General features: G+C 41.1%; 1 protein-coding gene across 50 annotated transcripts in view; it reads left to right on the top strand.

Moving 5' to 3' along the window:
- Positions 1–1,820: 1,820 nt before the first annotated feature.
- STRADA (STE20 related adaptor alpha) overlaps positions 1,821–19,487 on the top strand; it is a 28,592-nt gene continuing 10,925 nt past the window's right edge. Inside the window, exons 1-5 of one of the 50 annotated variants that reach the window (XM_081576676.1) lie at positions 2,283–2,377; positions 5,261–5,549; positions 10,549–10,628; positions 12,717–12,774; positions 14,984–15,012. In XM_081576676.1, the coding sequence (XP_081432802.1) occupies positions 10,593–10,628; positions 12,717–12,774; positions 14,984–15,012 (123 nt within the window). In that variant the 5' untranslated portion in view covers positions 2,283–2,377; positions 5,261–5,549; positions 10,549–10,592. Of the gene's footprint in view, positions 2,072–2,282; positions 2,378–2,418; positions 2,782–3,134; positions 3,380–5,260; positions 5,550–10,548; positions 10,629–12,716; positions 12,775–14,983; positions 15,013–19,487 lie in introns of those variants that run through there. The other 49 variants (XM_081576675.1, XM_081576677.1, XM_081576670.1 and 46 more) reach the window with 49 other exon arrangements.

Genomic DNA, 19,487 nt, shown 5'->3' with positions numbered 1-19,487 from the left:
TTCCTCATTTGTAAGTGGGCGTCATCTACTCTCACCTTTCTGAAATGCCTGTTCAGAGGATCATATTAGATCATAGGTATAAAGTGCTCAGGACTTCCCAGGTGGCACTAGTCATAAAGAACCCGCCTGCCAATGCAGGAGACACAAGAGACGCAGGTTTGATCCCTTGGTCTGGAGGAAGGTATGGAAACCCACTCCAGTATTCTTGCCTGGAGAATCTCAGGGACAGAGGAGCCTAGCAGGCTACAATCTGTAGCGTCGCAAAGACTCAGACACGACTGAAGCGACTTAGCACACATAAAGTGCTTTGACATATAAAATGCTCTACAAATTAAATAATGCTGCTCAACTTGTTAAACTACACATCATAAGTATTTCCAGCTGTCACACAAGTATTCTAGGCAATTAGTTTTACTGTTCTCACAGTTAATTTATGTGCTGTCTTGAAGAGGGCACTGCACTCTGCTCATCAGTCCACTCCATTCCTCTAGGCTTCAAGCAAATTTCAGAAGGCTCCAGAAATCTTGAAGAGTCCTAGCCCTTATTATACATAAGTGAGAAGCATTACGGAGCTTGTGCACCCCAGAACTCATAAGTCAAAAGCAAAGCAAGAAGACACTGAGTTTGTAAACTTTCAAAATTGGCCTTTCATTACACGAGTTTTCTAAGTTATCTGGATTTAGGAGACCTTTCTACAAGGAAATTTGCTCCTTTAAACAGTCCAGGCCAAAGATTCTCAAACTAGCTTTTGTGGGCAGTCATGAAGATGGTGAGATCTTTTAGCCCCCTTGACCACCTGACATCCAGCTAGAAAATGAGGTAGCTACAGGGCTGGGTATCAGATGGGAAGTACTTCTGTGTTTAAATTCCCTATCCAGGTGGCTGCATTAAATTTGGCATCTTTTCAGGCATTGACTCCTCTAGTGCTCTTATTTCCAAAGACCACATGGGAAAATGATCTTTTCCAAAGAACAGCACAAGAATTTTACTTCACTTTCTGCTACTATCTTGCTTTGTCAATTTATCAAGTTCGCTGCTGGGTAAGGATCTTATTTGATAATGAGAGAATAGTGAGAATACTGCTTGGGAATGCTAAAGCAATAGATAAGACCAGAGTGATGTGTGCAAAATTCAGTAAGATCCTGAGACGCACTGGAAAGAGTTCACATTGACTTTAGGCATCAAATTTCCACCAGTCCGTTTGAATGTAGCTGAACTCCCCCATCTTGGACCAGTATAAATCTGTGTCAAGGATCTCAGCCAGGAAGGGCTAGTGTTCATTACTGGATGGTGTAGATCCAATTTTGGATCTAGTCCCCCCGCCCCCCTGCCTCCGTGAGCGGAGCAATTCACTGAAAAAAACGCGGGCTCACGGAAGTCTTGCTCCATTATTCATTGCTTCATCCTTTCTCAAGTCCAGCATCCCTTGGCTGAGGCTAGCCTCCCCAGAAAGGCAAACTTCACAGGTTTCTGCAAACAGCACATGTCTCAAAGTCGTGGGTACGGAAGGATTCAGGACAAAAGATCCAGAGAGGGACAAAAGAGATAGTTGAGCTGTTTTCCTCCCTTTATAGAAGGCGGCACAGAGAAAGGGAGCCGCCTTTGTAGCTTGTCAGTCTGGTGCTCGAGAGGCCCAAGTGAGGGGCGTTTAAGGTATCTTCAAAGAAAGTGCGAGACTGATTTTTCTACTAAAGTCCTACCACAGGAAAGGAAAAAGAACCCCCCCAAAAGTAGCCAAGTCAGCAGCCAGCGTTGGTTTGCCTTCCTCTAGTCCCCTTGACTCTTTATTATTGAAATCATCCCACTTCCTTCCTGCTTCCGGGACCGAGGCTCACGGAGCCCTTTTCAGACCCCGAAGAAGACCACATCAAGGACAAGCTAGGTCTCTGGCTTCCACACGCGGGGACACAGGTCCCATCTGTTGGAGACCGAACGCCCTCAGGTTTGCGCTGCGTGTAATCAGGTGACTCAGAACTGGAGAACCGCTCTGTGCGAGGTAGTCGCTACGAAAGAGCCCGCCGCACTCGAGGAGACACGGGAGCCAGGCTGCTTGTCCACTAGCCTCGCCCAGGTCGAGGGGGCCGGGGCGAGGCGGGGCGAGGCGGGGCATCCTCTCCCGCGCAGGGCGGGGCGGAGCTTCCCCTCTTGCGGCGCCCGGGCCGAGGCGGCCGGGGCGGGGCGGGGCGGAGCTCTCCTCTACCAGCCCTCCCCGCGTCCCTCTACTGCGCATGGCACGTTGCGTACCTCCCTCCCAGCAACCGGCCTGGCGGCAACGCGGCCTTAAACCGAGGAGGCGGAGCTGAGACTGGGCCGGGACTGCTTGCTAACTCCAGGACCAGGTACCGGGCTGGCGGGGGCCGCCTGGTGCCCTCCGGGGGTCAGTTCCTCCTCGCCCTGATGCCGATTCCACCTCCTCAGGGGCGGGCCTTCATCAGAGCGGCCACCCTTCGCCTCCCTCGTCCTCCGCGGGCCCCCTTTGCACCCGAATCCTTCTCGATTCCCGCAATGAGGGGCTGCAGCCCGAGAAGAGAATAGGCTTGGGCCTGGCCCGGAGACACCGCAGCGGAGGTGCCGGGCGGAAGAGGCGAGCGCCTGCTTTCCCTCTCCCCTTCCCCCCTGATTTCCAGGTGGGAAACCTGGGGCCCAGGTGACAGTTTGTCCTCATGTAGAGAAGAGGAGGTATATCCTCTCCCCGCACCCCATTTGCGCCCCCCGCATCCGCATCTCTTCCCACGCGGGACAGGCAGCAGTAGGTCAAGTCCTCGTAAGGAGAGAGCTGAGGTATTCCCTGAATCAGCCTAAACAGAGCTTCTAATTGTCTTGTTTTCCAAAATGCTTAAGTGCCCACAGCACCTTGGGGTGGAGATGCGGGATGGGGGTAGGGAAGTGAGCGCGAGGGAAGGGAAGTGGTTAAATAAAATTGTTCAAGTTTTCAGGAAATGGGGAACCAACTTCTCTGCCCAGCCTTCTGCTAAGGTATCCTACTATATTCAAACTTAACTTCTTCCCAAAGAGGAAAAGACGTGCCAATTGATCCTTTTCTTATTGTAACATTTGTTGGGTAGAACCGAATTCCAGTATGTTTTTGTGGCATTAAGACAGTTTTTCATTGACTGATCTATGCTTTTCTTTAGAGATCCCCAACATTGTTTCTTGTCCCTGAAAGTTGAAGAAACCAGATCTTTTCTGATTATCTGCCTCAAGCCAAGAGCCTATTCAGCCATAAGATAAAGTGTTGAACTGGTTAAATATGTTGCCCTTTAACTAGATTTCTTAGAGGTGTTGTGACCCAAATGCAGTGTTTATAGTTGTACTCCCAGACATGGAAGAAGTTTAGAAAACCAGTGACAAAAATAGGGGAAAAAGAAAAATTGATAAGGTAAATAAATTTTCCTTTCTATACCATTTAGCATCTGGTCAGCGTTGTCAAATCAGATGATGCCTTTTCAGTCATTACATCTTTACACTCAGTCTTGAGGCTTCTCCCTAAGCTTCTCTGTTATCACCTACAGCTTCTAGAGCACAGGCTTTGGAATAGACCTAATCAGTCCTCTATTACTTGCCTGTGTAACTTTGGTTATTGGTTGTTGTTTTGTTTTGTTTTTAATTTTTTGGACATGTCACACAGCATGTGGGATCTTAGCTCCCCACCAGGGATTGAACCTGCTCCTCCTGCAGTGGAAGCAGGGAGTCTTAACCACTGGACTGAGAAGCAAGTCCCATGTCTGTGTTATTTGGGCATTTAACCTCTCTCAGTCCTAATTTCCTGATCTGTAAAATGAGGATCAATAATAACTTATTGTGAGCTGATCTCCGTGAAGCATTTAGCACAGATGCTGGCACATGCTAAGTTCACCGTAAATGTCTGCTGCTTTGATTATTTTCACTATCATTAATTTAACAGACACAAGAGTGTCTATATTAAGTGTTGGTCACAGTAGCCCCTGGGAATACAACAGTAAACAAGATGCATTCCCTGCCTTCACAGACTCTCTAGTGACCAAAAATGATAAATAGGCCGTTGAGAGAGTGGTATGTATAAGGATTGAATACAGAGGCCAAGCATCTAACCCTGGTGGGGTGGGGCAGTCTGGTAGGACTTCCTGTAGCAAAAGGACAGGCAAAAGATGAATAGATTGGAAAAGTATAAGTGGTCCACCACCAGGATCTTTAAAGTTTTTCCTTTGGGTTCCACTTCCTACCTGCCTTTGAAGTTGTGCTCAGTCGTACCCAACTCTTTGTGACCCCCACGGACTGTAGCCTGCCAGGCTCCTCTGTCCGTGGAATTTTCCAGGCAAGAATACTAGAGTGGGTTGCTGTTTCTGGCCGCAGGGGATCTTCCTGACCCAGGAATCAAATCCTTGTCTCTTTCGTCTCCTGCATTGGCAGGCAGATTCTTTACTATTGTGCCACCTGGGAAGTCCATTGCCTTTGATATCAGCTCCATGTCTTAAAAGAAGCTCCATGTCCTAAATATGAATTTATCCCAAGGCTTACTTGCCAGCTTTCTGCTTTTCTCTCAGCATTTTCTTCTAAAGTGACTTTCTGTCACTTGTACAGCTTTAGCTACTGACTCCCAAGTCCACAGCCATCTCTAACCCCTCTTTTAAGCATCAGTCTTAATTTTCTAACTAAATGCTATTTCCACTTGGGATATGTAACTGTTTTCTTAACTGCAGCATAACTTAAAAACTCAAACTCATCTTTCCACCAAAATAACTTCCATCTCGGACCTTTCCTATTTTGTCTTTGACACACTACTCTTCGCAGTTACTCAGGCACCAAAAAAAAAAAACTTATCAGAGTTGTCCACAGGTAGAACAGGTTCCCTGATTAGGTAGTGAGTTTTCAAGCAGAGACTTGATAACCTTATATCCAGGTGTTTCTATAAAGCTGTTCTTCCAAAAGGTGGAGGATAGACTCAATGACTTATGGTGTCCTTACTAACTTTATTTTTCTTTCTCCTTATCCATCTGTTTTTTTAATTGGAGGATGATTGCTTTACAATGTTGTGTTGGTTTCTGCCTTACAACAATATGAATCAGTCATAACTATATATATGTATCCCCTCCCTCTAGAGCCTCCCTCCCACCCATCACCATCTATTTCTTAATATTCCTTCTGCCACAGGCTCTTATCACCACAGATGTGGCCCAGAATAATTGTATTCCTCTTTTTCTTTTTTTCATTATACTGGATTCTAACTAACATTCCTTTCTCTGGGTTGTTTTCACCTCCCTCCTCTCACATCTCTTTGCAGATTACACAACCCCTCACAACCTTCAGTTCAGTCGCTCACTTGTGTCCGACTCTTTGCGACCCCATGGACTGCAGCACGCCAGGCTTCCCTCTCCATCACCACCAACTCCTGAAGCTTGCTCACACTCATGTCCATCGAGTCAGTGATGCCATCCAACCATCTCGTCCTCTGTCATCCTCTTCTCCTCCCAGCTGAGACACCAAGGAAGCCCCTCACAACCCTAGCCCACCTGAAAAAAAGAATGGAAATGTGGCAGATTTTCTTCTAGATTCTTCAAAAGCATATCTGAGTATTTATTTTAGTCATTTTACTTTTAAAATCAACTTTATTCAGATGTAATTTACCTGTAACAAAATACACCTATAGCAAGTGTACAGTTTGTTGAGTTGTGATAAGTACACTTACATAACCACCATGCAATAAAGATACAGAACTTTTCCATCACCCTGAAAAATTCTTGTGTGTCTCTTTGAAGTTGGTCCCTCATCTCACTGTTGGGTCCAGGCAACCAAGACCTGCTTTCTGCCATATTTTTGCTTTTTCTAGAATTTTATGTGAATGGAAACAGTATGTAGATTTGTGTCTGACTTTTTTCCCTTAACCTGAAATTGTTGCCTATATCAGCAGTTTGTCCCTTTTTATTGCTGAGTAATATTACATTGGTGTCTGTTCGGTTCACTTCATTCGCTCAGTCGTGTCTGACTCTTTGCAACCCCATGGACTGCAGCACGCCAGGCCTCCCTGTCCATCACCAACTCCCAGAGTTTACCCAAACTCATGTCCATTGAGTCGGTGATGCCATTCAACCATCTCATCCTCTGTCGTCCCCTTCTCCTCTTGCGCTCAATCTTTCCCAGCATCAGGGTCTTCTCAAATGAGTCAGCTCTTCGCATCAGGTGGCCAAAGTATTGGAGTTTCAGCTTCAACATCAGTCCTTCCAATGGACACCCAGGACTGACCTCCTTTAGGATGGACTGGTTGGATCTCCTTGCAATCCAAGGGAGTCTCAAGAGTCTTCTCCAACACCATAGTTCAAAAGCATCAATTCTTCGGTGCTCAGCTTTCCTTATAGTCCAACTCTCACATCCATACATGACTACTGGAAAAACCATAGCCTTGACTAGATGGACCTTTGTTGGCAAAGTAATATCTCTGCTTTTTAATATGCTGTTTAGGTTGGTCATAACTTTCCTTCCAAGGAGTAAGCGTCTTTTCATGTCATGGCTGCAGTCACCATCTGCAGTGATTTTGGAGCCCAAAAGATAAAGTCTGCCACTGTTTCCCCATCTATTTCTCATGAAGTGATGGGACCGGATGCCATGATCTTAGTTTTCTGAATGTTGAGCTTTAAGCCAACTTTTTCACTGTCCTCTTTCACTTTTATCAAGAGGCTCTTTAGTTCTTCACTTTCTGCCATAAGGGTGGTGTCATCTGCATATCTGAGGTTATTGATATTTCTCCTGGCAATCTTGATTCCAGCTTGTGCTTCATCCAGCCCAGCGTTTCTCATCATGTACTCTGCATATAAGTTAAATAAGCAGGGTGACAATATACAGCCTTAACGTACTCCTTTTCCTATTTGGAGCCAGTCTGTTGTTTCATGTCCAGTTCTAACTTGCTTCCTGAACTGTACCACATTTTTAAAATCTACTTACCAGTTGGTAGATGCTTGAATTGTTTTCAACTTGGGACTATTGTGAATAATGCTTTTATGAACATTCATGTACAAGTTAATGAGAAGATATGTTTTTATTTCTCTTGAGTAGGTGACCTAGAGCAGAATTATGGAGTCATAAGAAGCTATTAAACTATTTTCCAGAGGGGCCATACTTGTTTGCATTCCCACCAGCAGTGTACGAGAGTCCCAGCTGGTTGACGTCCTTGACACTTGGTATTGTCAGTCTTTATGTTTAGCCGTTTTGGTGGGTGTTTAATGGTATCTCATTGTAGCTTTATGTTTATTTCCCTGATGACAAGTAACCTTGAACATCATTTCATGTGCTTAGTGGCCACTCCTTTATCTTCTGTTCAGATCTGTTGCCATTGTTTAAACTGGGTTGTCTTATTATTGAGTGTAGAAATTCTCTATATATTCTGTATATAAAGTCCTTTGTAGATACACACACACATATACACGCACACAGAGTATGTTTCCGCCCAATCTTTTCAGTTTCTTAGTGGTGTCTTTCTAAGGCAGACATTTTAAATTTTGGTAAAGATTAATTTGTCATATTTTATGTTTCATGCTTTTGATGGTCTATTTTTGAATCTCTGCTTATCCCAAGATCATGAAGATTTTCTTCTCTCTTTTCTTCAGTAGTTCTAACTTTTTCTTTAGTTCTATGATCCATTTCAAGTTAATTTTTGTGTGCAGTATAAGGTCAGCATTGAGGTTCATTTTTTTCTAAATAAATATCAAGTTGTATCCAGACTGTTTTTCCCCATAAAATTACTGTGGCCATTCTCTTGAAAAGTAATTGACCATATATGCATGGGTCTGTTTCTAGGTTCTCTGTTCTGTTTCATTGACCCATATATCTATCCTTAGACCAAAGTACACCACCTTGATTACTATAGCAATAAAGTAAGTCTGGAGTTCAGGTAATAAAAGTCTTCTGACTTTCTTTTTCAAAATTATTTTGGCTATTTTAGGTCCCTCGTATTTCCATGTAAATTTTAGCCTGAACTTATCAATTTCTTTTGGAAGTCTGCTGGGATTTTGATAAGCATTGCGCTGAATCTGTAGATCAATTTGGAGAGAATTGACATCTTAATAATATTGAGTCTTCTAATTTATGAATATGGCATATCTTTTATCTAGATCATCCTTAATCTCTCTTAGCAGTGTTTTATCATTTTAAACATACAGGTCTTACTCATAGTTTATTAAAATTATTCCTAATCATTTTATGTTTTTGTTGGTTTATTGATGGTATTTTTTAAATTTCATTTTCTGATTGGTTGTTGCTATATATAGATACAACTGGGTTTTATCATTGATCTTTATAAATTAATTTTCTTAAGTATAGTGATTTTTTTTTTGTAGAATACTTAGTTTTCTATATAGGGCTTCCCTGATAGCTCAGTTAGTAAAGAATCCGCCTGCAATCCAGGAGACCCTGGTTCAACTCCTGAGTCGGGAAGATCCGCTGGAGAATGGATAGGCTACCCACTCCAGTATTCTTGGGCTTCCCTTGTGGTTCAGCTGGTAAAAAATCCGCCTGCAATGCAGGAGACCTAGCTTGGGAATATCCCCTGGAGAAGGGAAAGGCTACCCACTCCAATATTCTGGCCTGGAGAATTCCATGGACTGTACAGTCAGTGGGGTCACAAAGAGTTGGACACGACTGAGCGACTTCCCCTAGGTTTCTTTGTATACAGTCTTGTTGTTTATGAATAAAGAATTTTACATCCTTTTTCCCCATCTGCATGCCTTTTATTTCTTCTTGCCTTTTTGCATTGGCCAAGACCACTAGTACAGTGATGAAAAGAAATGATAAGAACTTTTTTGCTTTATTTCTGTCCTTAGAGGAAACTCATTCATTCTTCTTGCTATTAATAGATGTTAGCTGTAAATTTTTTGTACGTATCTTTTACCAAGTTGACTTGGTAAATCCCATTTCTATCCTATTGCTTTTGGACTATTCCTAGTTGACTAAGAGTTTTTTTTAAAAAAACTTATGGCTTAGTGTTGAATTTTGTTAGATGTTTTTTCTCCATCTACTGAAATGATTGTATTTTTACTTGTTTACTCAGTTAATAAGATAAAATTACATCATTTAAAAAAATTCCTTAAAATTGGTTGTTCTTTATTTGCAAGCAGCTTCAAAAACAGTTTTGTGTATGTTGATTCATTTTTTAATGTTAAACTGATCTTTTATTCCTGAACTAAACCCTCCTTGGTCACGATGTATTTAGCCATTCTAGATACAAATTCTTAACTATAAATACCAAACATAAAACAAACGCAGGATGATATGAAAAAACATACATTTGAGAAGTGGCAAAAGGTCTTGGGAATGGGTAACAAAAATGTAAAACTTAGCAAAAAGTTTGGAAAACAAAGTTTGAAGAAGTTTCCTGGAAAGTAGAAAGTTGTAAAGTAGGAGTGAAATATAACTTTAGTGGATAATCCTAGAAGTACTCCTTTAACTATTAGAATTTCTGTTGCTATTTCTTGCTACAACAATAATATTCCCCAGAATTGGAAGACCCACATTTCCACATTAAAAAGGCTGAATGCCACCGACTTTGCAGCTAGTTTAGATTATGGCCGGAAGATGGAGGGCCTCAGGAAGGCAGTCTCCAGGGGAAAATTGCAATGAATGAGTTTGAGTGTATGGAAAAATGCATTGATAAGACTAATAGCAGAAATGTTGAGGTATTTGGAAAAAGTTAATGACTACATGGAAAAACAAGGAACTGAAAAAATGAGGCAGTTATTAACTCTGCTGGGGGTGGAGTGGGAGAATGAGTATATAAGACAAAAGACATAGTCATCTCTAACTGTTTGCCTCTGCTAAGAACCAAGTCCTTGGGCTTCCCAGGAGGCACTACGGGTAAAGAACCTGCCTACCAACGCTGGAGATACAAGAGACTCCTTATGGGTTTGATCCCTGGGTCATGAAGGTCCCCTGGAGGAAAGGGTGGCAACCCACTCCAGTATACTTGCCTGGAGAATCCCATGGACACAGGAGCCTGGCCAGCTACAGTCTGTGGGGTTACAAAGAGTTGGACACGACTGAAGCAACTTAGCATGCAAGAACCATGTTGGTGTAGTCATAGTAATGTAAATTTGGACCATGGTTTTAACCAAAAATTATGTCAGAACTATGTTGGGAGAATGAAGGCAGGAAAGTTGGGTGCAGGTGATGTAGCAGAGCTTAGTTTTCACCTATCATGGTGGGAAGTTAGTAGATAAATGTCTAAAATGGGTAAGTCATCTCATGTAAACAACGTGTAAAAACAATGATTAAAAAGAAGGGTAAACAACCAAAAGAATTAAAGGTAATTGCTTCTGCAAAGGGGTCAAGAGAAATTTAAAATTTTTTAAAAAACCTATAACAAACTTCACTTTCCTTACAGAGATGCAGTATTTTGGAATGTATTTGGCCATAGTACATCCAGGTTTATTGTCACTGAAAGTTTCTCTAAAAAGTCTTTACAGTCTAGTAATTTGTATGTCTAGTTCAGTGCTTTGAACAGTAGACTCAGTAAGTTTTTGTTAATCAACAAATATTTCTACAAAAGCAGACTTGACTAACAACTTGTGTCTATTTTCCTTTTAGGTTTAAATTTTTGAAATTGAAGTAGGTCTACACATTAGGAACTCATGTCTTTTCTTGTAAGTAAACCAGAGCGAATTAGGGTGAGTGTTTCTCTTCTTCTACCTTTACTATTTTTATTTTCTGAAAAGCAGTGTGTTTTAGCAGATATTGTAGACTTTTTTTTAATGTGATGTTCAGAATCATATAGAAGTGAGAGATGTAGAAAGTCAAGCAGATATTGCAGCCTCCACTCCAAAGAACAGAACTTGCAGGCACACGCTGACCAGAGACACAGAATATAACATGCCCACCAGTTTGTCTGATAGAGAAGAAACAAGGGGGCTTATTTTATGAGTATCAGTCATACATTAAATGAGTTGCTGGCCCTTTTCATCGTACATATGCATGTACTAATGATCTGCCTGTTTCCTGCAGATTTTCAGTGAGTTTGTGGGTTTTAAAAATCAGCATCAAATTGTAATCATTGGAACACTTTTTTGAGCCCAGGCCATCAGCAGTAAAAGCACGGAGTCCTAACCACTGGACTGCCAGGGAACTGCCATCATAGGTTTTAACTGAAGACTCTTTGAAAAATTTTATTACACCTGAGAACTTCGCTAGCTAAAATGACCTCAGGAACAGATACTGGGTTTAGCTTCCATGATTTCGTAAAAGACTGTCTTATTTATTATCAAGTATTTAAATGCAGTAGTAATCATTTTAAAATTCTTCAACAGTATATACATAATATGAGACATTGTGAATAGACTACCTTCTTTTGTGGCTTGTGGCATCTCAGCTCCTTGACCAGGGATTGTACCTGGGCCACAGCAGTGAAAGCCTGGAATCCTAACCACTAGGCCACCAGGGAATTCCCTGAATATACTACTTTCTTTAAATTTTAAGGTGTAAATTATATTTTGTGGTACAGTGCATATGAATTTTTTATATCAAGTTTTTTATTTAGGGTGTTTCTTTATTACTTGGAAAAAATTGATACAGAGAAGGATAGAGAATGATGGTATACTTTCAATTCATAGTACATATTATGCAACTTTTTTGCAACTTATTTCTGAATGTTCCTTATCTTCCTTTTTCTATCTGTTTATGTGGATAAGAATAATTTATGTTGGAAAGAATAAACTTTGCTATTAAGAGGGAGAAAAATACAGAATCCCTCCTTGGCCTGAACTCTACCCAGTGGAAAGAATACCCTCAAGCCAGTGGGCTTCCTGGGTAGCACTGGTGGTAAAGGTTTTCACCTGCCAGTGCAGGAGACGTGGGTTCGATTCCGGGGTGGGGAAGATCTCCTGGAGAAGGAACTGGCAACCCACTCCAGTATTCTTGCCTGGAGAACTCCGTGGACGGAGGAGCCTACCAGATTACACTACAGTCCATGGGGTTGCAAAGAATCAGAAGCAACTGAGCACACACACAGGAAGGCACTAACTTCCTATTGTAAACTCTAAATGTTGATTCAAAGTATTACCAGCCCTTAGGTGAAATGCAGCCTTGATCCTATTGCTTTTATGTATGAGCTGCTTTTCTCTCTCAACCTGATTCAGGTGAAACCAGACTTCTGATTGGTATGATGGAAATCCAATACTTGTTTGAAATAGGCCAGTTATGTGAACCATAGATCAATCATGCCAGTTCAGTCCTTGTAAACTTGGTAGAAAATTTAAATGTTGATGATGTCTTTAGAACTACTAGATGAAAGAATATGTAGCTGGCTGATTCCTTTTACAAACTACTAGGGGCTTATGAAAACCTGTTTCATCCCTGTTTTCTGTGCTGTGAATTCATCATATTTTTTTCACATTGGCAGTAATGACCCAAAGCATCTATAGCAGACAGCCATGGACTGACTAAGATGCAACCCAAAGGCAGTTTTATATACAGGAAGGACAAAAACATTCCTCATTATTAGGGCCAGTACTGCTTGTCATCTGTCAGATTTAAGAATTGCTCACCAAATTAGACAAGAATAGAGCAAGGAATTAATCTATTGTTTTCAGTCAGTTTGAATCCTAGTTTCTTTTCAAAACTTTTCCTTAGTAATGTAATGTAGCCTAACTATACTGCATGATTCAGTTTTCATAGTTGTATTTTTGTCTTTCTAATGGCTGATCGCTAATTTTTTGTGGCTTGGAAGAAGTACTAATTCTCTCTGGGGTTTTCCTCTTTAGCGGTGGGTCTCGGAAAAGTTCATTGTTGAGGGCTTAAGAGATTTGGAACTATTTGGAGGTAAGTACAGTATGGCTTTTAGTCATCACTTCAGGATAAATATCGCTACCCTTTTATTGATTAAAATCAGTTTATAGATATTAGCAATTCCAAGGGCACGTTGTTATATTTATTTGGCTACACCTGTTATATTTATTTGGCTGTTTTTTGAATCCATGATTTCTCTCAAATTTGAGGGCTAATCTGGCAATTAGTTATCCTTGGCCTGTCTTGATTGTTAAAAAGCCAGTATTTACTTAAAAGCACACGTGTTTCTTCTAAGTATTTGTCGAGTTGAAATACCTAAAGGGAAAAAAGTAGGTGTTTAAAAGCCTCTAGCCTTGAAGATTTAAAAAATAAAATTATAGTCAGGACAGAGGTAGCAGTGATATAAAAGTTATGGTCTTACTGATGAATCAGGTTGACTCACCTTTTCATGAGACTTAAAGAGACTAAAGAAAAAAATCTGTCAGGACAAAGGCACTAACTTCCTATTGTAAATTCTAAATGTTGATTCAAAGTAAAGTAGGTTTGCAGTTTGGAGGTTTAATAGACTCAACCCTTCCCCTTTGGCTATTTTCAAATTGAGCTGTTTTGGGAACTGTGATCTTAACTGAAGGCAAGGAAAATTCCTTTTCTATAAAAATAATAGTAATAAAGCCTCCTTCTTTGTGTCTGAACACCACAGATAACTCACTTTAGCTCCTATAGCTAAAGAAATGGCTTATCAGATTGAGTGTGTTGGTTAACTGATCCAAAATGCCCTGAAAGGCTTGAGTAATTGAAAACTCAAACACATTAGTTACCAGGTGGTATCTATTAATTTATTTTCCCTAATGCCACTCAGAAAACTTCTGCAGTTGAATTATTCATGAACTTTGTCTACGGGTTATATAAGAGACAAATGAGAGTTTAGAAAAACGATGAGTTTTTTTGTTTTTATTATAAAGAATAAAAATAATCTACACAATAAAGGCAAGGCTTGTGGAACAGAAATACTATATCTGCTCCCCTTCTCATTTTCTTCCCATCACTAGTGGGAACACGATGGTTTAAAAGTAAACACTGGCATTGATGAAAATTGAGTTGGAAGTCCAGTTTACATTAGTTTTAAATATTCCGGTTATGTGAATTAGATGAATGGATTTTGATTTTGGTGTCTTGAGTGTAGGATTTCTGGGTGTCTTTTGATAATTGCCTAGTCTCTGATCTGAGGAGGATGAAAAGATTGTTCTGCATATTGTTTACAACCTAATGAAGTATATGTTATCAAGTTGATACAGCCTGGAATTTGCCTTCTGCTCTGTGAAGACTAGGTTTCATTTCCTTTTACCTGTTCACCTGGCTTCTTATCTGTGACTGTAAGAAGCCTGTCTTAAGCAACCATTCCTGCCATTTGTATGCCAGGAAACTGATCCATGGCACACACACAAAAATCTTATTTTGATAAATTGAGGCTAATTTACTCTGCAGCCAATATCTAGCAATATAATTGAAGATATTTTGGAGATGTGTAATCATTCCAGTCCTTTACAGTTAGAATCTTTACTTCGATTGTTTTTCAGAATGGAGAAAATAAAAAGCACAGATACAGAAGTTGTCCTCTTTTGGAGTAGAAAGTTATTTAAGCTGTCCTTTGCTTTATTCATGTTCACCAGGGGTAGCAGATGGCCCAAAAGCCCTTGCTTTATTTTCATTCAGAACAGAATGTATCTGACTGAAGAATCAAATTCAGTAATTGTCCCACAAACACAGGTTGCTGTATTAAAACTTGTTTTGTTTTGTTTTTTTTAGCAAGTCTATTTTTTCTTTCCTGTACTCCCTGGGAAATCGCCAACCATGTCTATAATTTTATAATGAATTTTCATAAAAGTGTAAGACTCTGAAACCAGCCTATTGAAAGTAATATTGCGTGCTGATGGAAATTAATTGTATAACTGAAACTATTAGCAGTTGAGTCGTACTCAGTAAAGAATACTCGTAGAATAAGAGTCTTGCCAAGTTTTGAGGATTCATGTTTAAAACCCCATGTATCTGCAGCATTTTTACTGTGGATCTGTGTGTGTGTGTAGTAGGTGTTTATGTGTAGCAATGCAGGCAATTTTTGCTATAATGACTTAAGTGGTTTCTAATAATAAATGTAGTCCTAAGTGCAGTAATTGCTGTTCTGAATGTGGGTGTGTCTTCTGCCAAAAACACAAAATGCCAACAACCAATTTCTCTACTCCAGAGCAGCCTCCGGGTGACACTCGGAGAAAAGTAAGTGATTTCCTAGGCTCTTGCACCATAGCTGTTGCATGGAGTTGACTTGTGGAGCTCTGTTTGGTTTTTTGGTTGGCTTATCATTTTACATTTCTGCTCATCTGTCCTTGAGTTTTATTTGCAATATCATTCTTCTTGTGGGGACTCAGGTTTCACCCCGGAGAGATTCTGATGTGTACTTTGAAAACTGAAAAAACATCTCAAGCACTTTTTCTCTCTCCTCCCCCTCCTAGCCCTCCCAATCACCTGGCCACCCTCTCCAAAAAAAAAAAGAGAGAAAGTTTCAACAACCTAACGTGGTTATCTTGCCATGACTAGTGGTACTATATTTTCTGTCCTTAGTCAATTAATAATAGATTTCAGCCCACAGAGAGACTATAGATCTCTGTCTAGATTATAAGGCAGGACTTCAAATCTACTTTAAAAACAAAACCCCAGATTTTAATGTACGAAACAGAAAATGTATTATTTTATTGGCAGAAGTTTTAAGAATCCTGCCCTGCTTCTGACTCTTCTAGTTTATTTTACCAATGGGAATAACAGCAGCAAACCAAGCTGGTTCTGATGCAGTGAGTCAGTGTCTTATACAGAAAGAATCAGAGCCCTTTTTTTTTTTTAATTAGTTTATTTTCTATTTTTTAACTTTACAATATTGTATTTGTTTTGCCATACATTGACATGAATCCACCATGCGTGTACATGTTTTCCCCTTGAATCAGAGCCCTTTTCTCCATAGACCTCTTTCTCTTTTCCAATGACAACCTTTGTGCCTTTTGCAGGCAGCTCCAAGGTGGGTGAAAGATAATGCTGCTGACTAGGAGTTTATTTATTTATTTTTTTAGGAGTTTATCTTTGAGTGAAGCTTGCTTGGCAGTGCCTGTCTATCAGATCTGAATATTTTCCAGTCAGGAGACCAAAAACGTGCCCCATACGAACAGTTAGGTGTTTTTCCAGAGTACAGTGCCATTTGTATACAGTTTTTATATTTCTCTAGCTGCAAAAAAAAAGTCATCCTGTGTGAAACCTGTGGGAGGTTGAATGTACTTACTTGTTGGGCATTTCATAGATAACGTCTTTGTGTGCTTTATTGCATTTTGTTTTATATTCTTTAAACAGTTATTTAATGGTCATTTCTCGATATCAGTAGCTTATGTATTTTTCAAATGCTTCAGAATGAACAAAATACTTTTCACGGCAGGGGGAACTAAGAAAAGACTTTGATAGACTTAGTTTGTTTCTCTAGCCAATTTGAGATTACACATTACACTAATAAAACTATTCCATGCTATGTTTAAAGAGAATGGACTTCATATCTCATCCTTTTCATCTGAATTTTGACCTTGTCTAAATCTGAAACAGTATAATGGACTAACCTGCCTTTCTTGTGGGAAAATCAGACCAAACCTCTTCTTTTCAAAATATTATTGCCTTTGTTTGTTTTCCTAAATAAAGATCAGTTTCTCTCTGAGTTCAGACCGTAGAACATCCACAGTGCAGAAAACCTCCATTTTAGGGTCATTTCTAGGGGGTTGGGGACAGAATGGTAGAAGGGCCACAGCAATCAGCACTAGTTCATTTCATAAAATTCCAGACTGCCCAGTGAACTCATTCATAGTCCCAGTTACCTAAAGAATTTCATTTTCTAAAACACTTTAAAGTACTTTTCTGCAGTCAACAAAGACAGTTGAAATACTACATTTGTCCAGTTACAAGCTAATCATTCCTTACCTAGGCTCAACAGAAGTATGGCTTTAGTGCGTAGATAGTATGTCTTATATGCACTCTTGGCAAGAAAAGGGAAGATAGGTAGTTTTAAGAAAAAGTATCGCATCTGTAGTTTTTCCAAAGGGAATTATTTAAAATGTGTGTAAAAAAAGTTTATCTCAGGACTCAACTGTCTTTCATAGTCCTCTTTTTCAAATTAGAGAAACATAAGGCGTTTTGCCCAGAGATGACAGGAGAGACCTTAAAACACAGTCGTTCTAGATTTGTTCTCATCGGGGCCATATTGTTAGCTGCTAAAATACACAGTGCTTTCTCACATGCAGGTGTCAGATTCTGATCTGTCAAGTTCCCCTGGTAACAGAGGAGCTAGGGGGTGTGTTGTAGGAGGGCTGGCGTTCGCAGTCCAGGCCTGTATGTTGAACTGTCTCCAATGGAACGGGCTGGTACATTTGCTTCTCTTTAACCCATGGGAATAACAAGGTCATGGGCAGAAAACCTCCTGAGTTCAAATGTTGGCTTAAATTTTCTTTTTTTTTTTTTTCCTTTTTTTGACCGCGCCGAACGAGGGAAGTCCCATAAATGATTCTTTTTTAAGTAGATGCCAGCATGGTTGTGTGCATCGGGGAATATATCAGTGAAGAGACAGACAGGCCCTGTCCCCACAGAGCTTATATCCTAGCAGAGGAGACAGACAGTAGACAAAATAAACTGCGGTGATCACTACAAAGAAAATCACAGTGATCCCGGTGGGAAAAATGAAGCATGATGACATATAATAAAGTGACTGGGCACCTGCTTTCCTTTGAGTAGAATCAATGACATTAGGTTGCAACCTCGGAGGTAAGGAGGAAGCATCAATGAGAAGATGGTGAGAGCAGGGAAGGCGCGGGTCAGGAGTGATCAGACAGAGGGACAGCTGGCGCGCATCTGCTGCGACCACTTGCTCGTGGGGTCAGGTGCAGTGAGTCCGGTCGATGAGTTGTGGGACAAAGTCAGGGAAGTAGGCAGCCACCGAATCAAGTGGGTCATCGGAGGCCAGAGTAGGGGCTGGGTCTGAAAGCACCTCCTGGTTTTTCTGTTGACTGGCGACCCTGATGTTCCTGAGGGTAGATTCGTACTTGAGAAAACAGCGAAGCAGAGCGGGAGTATGTGTAGCGGGTTCCAGGTTCCAGGTTATGATGGCGCTCTCCTCGATGAGCGCATCCTGCTGCTGGGATTCTCCACAGCTGGGGGTCGCCTCCTCGGAGCTCTCCACTTAGGCTTCTTGCTCAGATCACGACTCCGTTTTGTTCCTTGATGGTCTGAATCTCTCTCAGATGCGTGAGGCACCGGGCAGGTAGTAACCGGTATCTAGTCTGAAGATGAGACTTTGAAGAAGCTCAGTGGCTGTTAAGTGATCCTGGAATCTGTTTTCAGAGCATCTGAAAACACAGCTGCTTGCAAAAACCAAAAGCAAACCAATGTTAACCGTGGATCGAGCTCTATTTAGGAGTCTCTGTTTTCTCCATTTTCTCTGTTCCACCTTCTTTGTGGAACAGGAGAACGACCAAAAAGTAGACAGCAGGAGAGGGAGGAGAATAGAATTCATGTTTACTGAACACCTGGGATCCACCAAGCAGCGCTGAGCTCTGTACATTTCATCTCACCTCATCGTCACAGCAACTCCGTGCAGTGGGAATTATTCCTCTGATGAGATGACAGGTCCCAGGGGTCAGAGGGACTTGCCCAGGGCCACAGCACAAGTGACAGGCTGAGTTCAAGTACGTCCTCTCCCTGGCCCCTAAGCCGTGAGGCTTCACATTATCCCGTACGCTTTGCTTCAGATAGCCTTTCCCGAATTATCTTCCCCCAGATTTAACAGATGTGAGACACACAAGGCATCTTTGAGAAATAGGTTAAACAGTGTTAGTCTTTGTCAAACTACAGAACTTCTCGAAGCCGTTAACATGCGTGCACCCCTTGTGATTGTCCATGAGAAGGAGCGTGCTGCATGTTGTGACTTAACTGGACATGTGGACTGTTTTTTATGCATTGACTGCCAGGATCAGTGTTCCATGGGGCCTACTTTGGGGAAATCAAAAAATGGTAGAAGAATGGACAAGAGACAGAGGCGTTTTCACTCTGGAGAAAATCCACATGGCCAATAAATACGTGAAAAGATGACCAACTTCGTTAGCAATCAGAAATGTAAATCAAACCCACAAGGAGACTGACAAAAATTAAGTCCAAACACACCAAGTGTTGAGGAAAAGCTAGGTTGACAAGAGCAAGAGTATTGCTGGCGGGAGTGTAAACTTATAACCTTTTTAGAAATCAATTTGGCATTTTTCTCCTAAAGTCAAATGTTCGTATACTCTCTGACCTCCAGTTCTGCTCCTCAGTATAAGCTTTAGCGTAACTCCTGCATGTGGGTGTCAAGGGACCCATTCGAGTGTGTTTTTAGTAGCACAGTTCATAATAGCAGAATGAAAAGTAACCCCAAAAGCCCGTCGGCCTTGGAAGGATAGACTGAAGTTATTCATAAGATGAATATTATACAGTATGGCTAAATACAACAATATAGGTGAATCTTAGACATATAAAGTCGATTAAATGAAAACTACACTTTGCCAACAAGGCTCAACTTTGCTTAACTGGGTTCCTCTTAGTGTAAGCGCTGCTGGAGACAACACCCCATTTGGTTTCTTGCACCACCGGCAGCATCAGTTGCTTTGAAAGCAGATGTGTTTCAAACGTCAGGGACCCCC

The sequence above is a fragment of the Giraffa tippelskirchi genome, chromosome 3, assembly GCF_054371585.1.
Source record: "Giraffa tippelskirchi isolate mGirTip1 chromosome 3, T2T-mGirTip1v1.2.pri, whole genome shotgun sequence".
Classification (NCBI taxonomy): domain Eukaryota; kingdom Metazoa; phylum Chordata; class Mammalia; order Artiodactyla; family Giraffidae; genus Giraffa; species Giraffa tippelskirchi.
The sequence above is the reverse complement of the archived record's forward strand: the minus strand, read 5'-3'. Positions and strand labels throughout refer to the sequence as shown.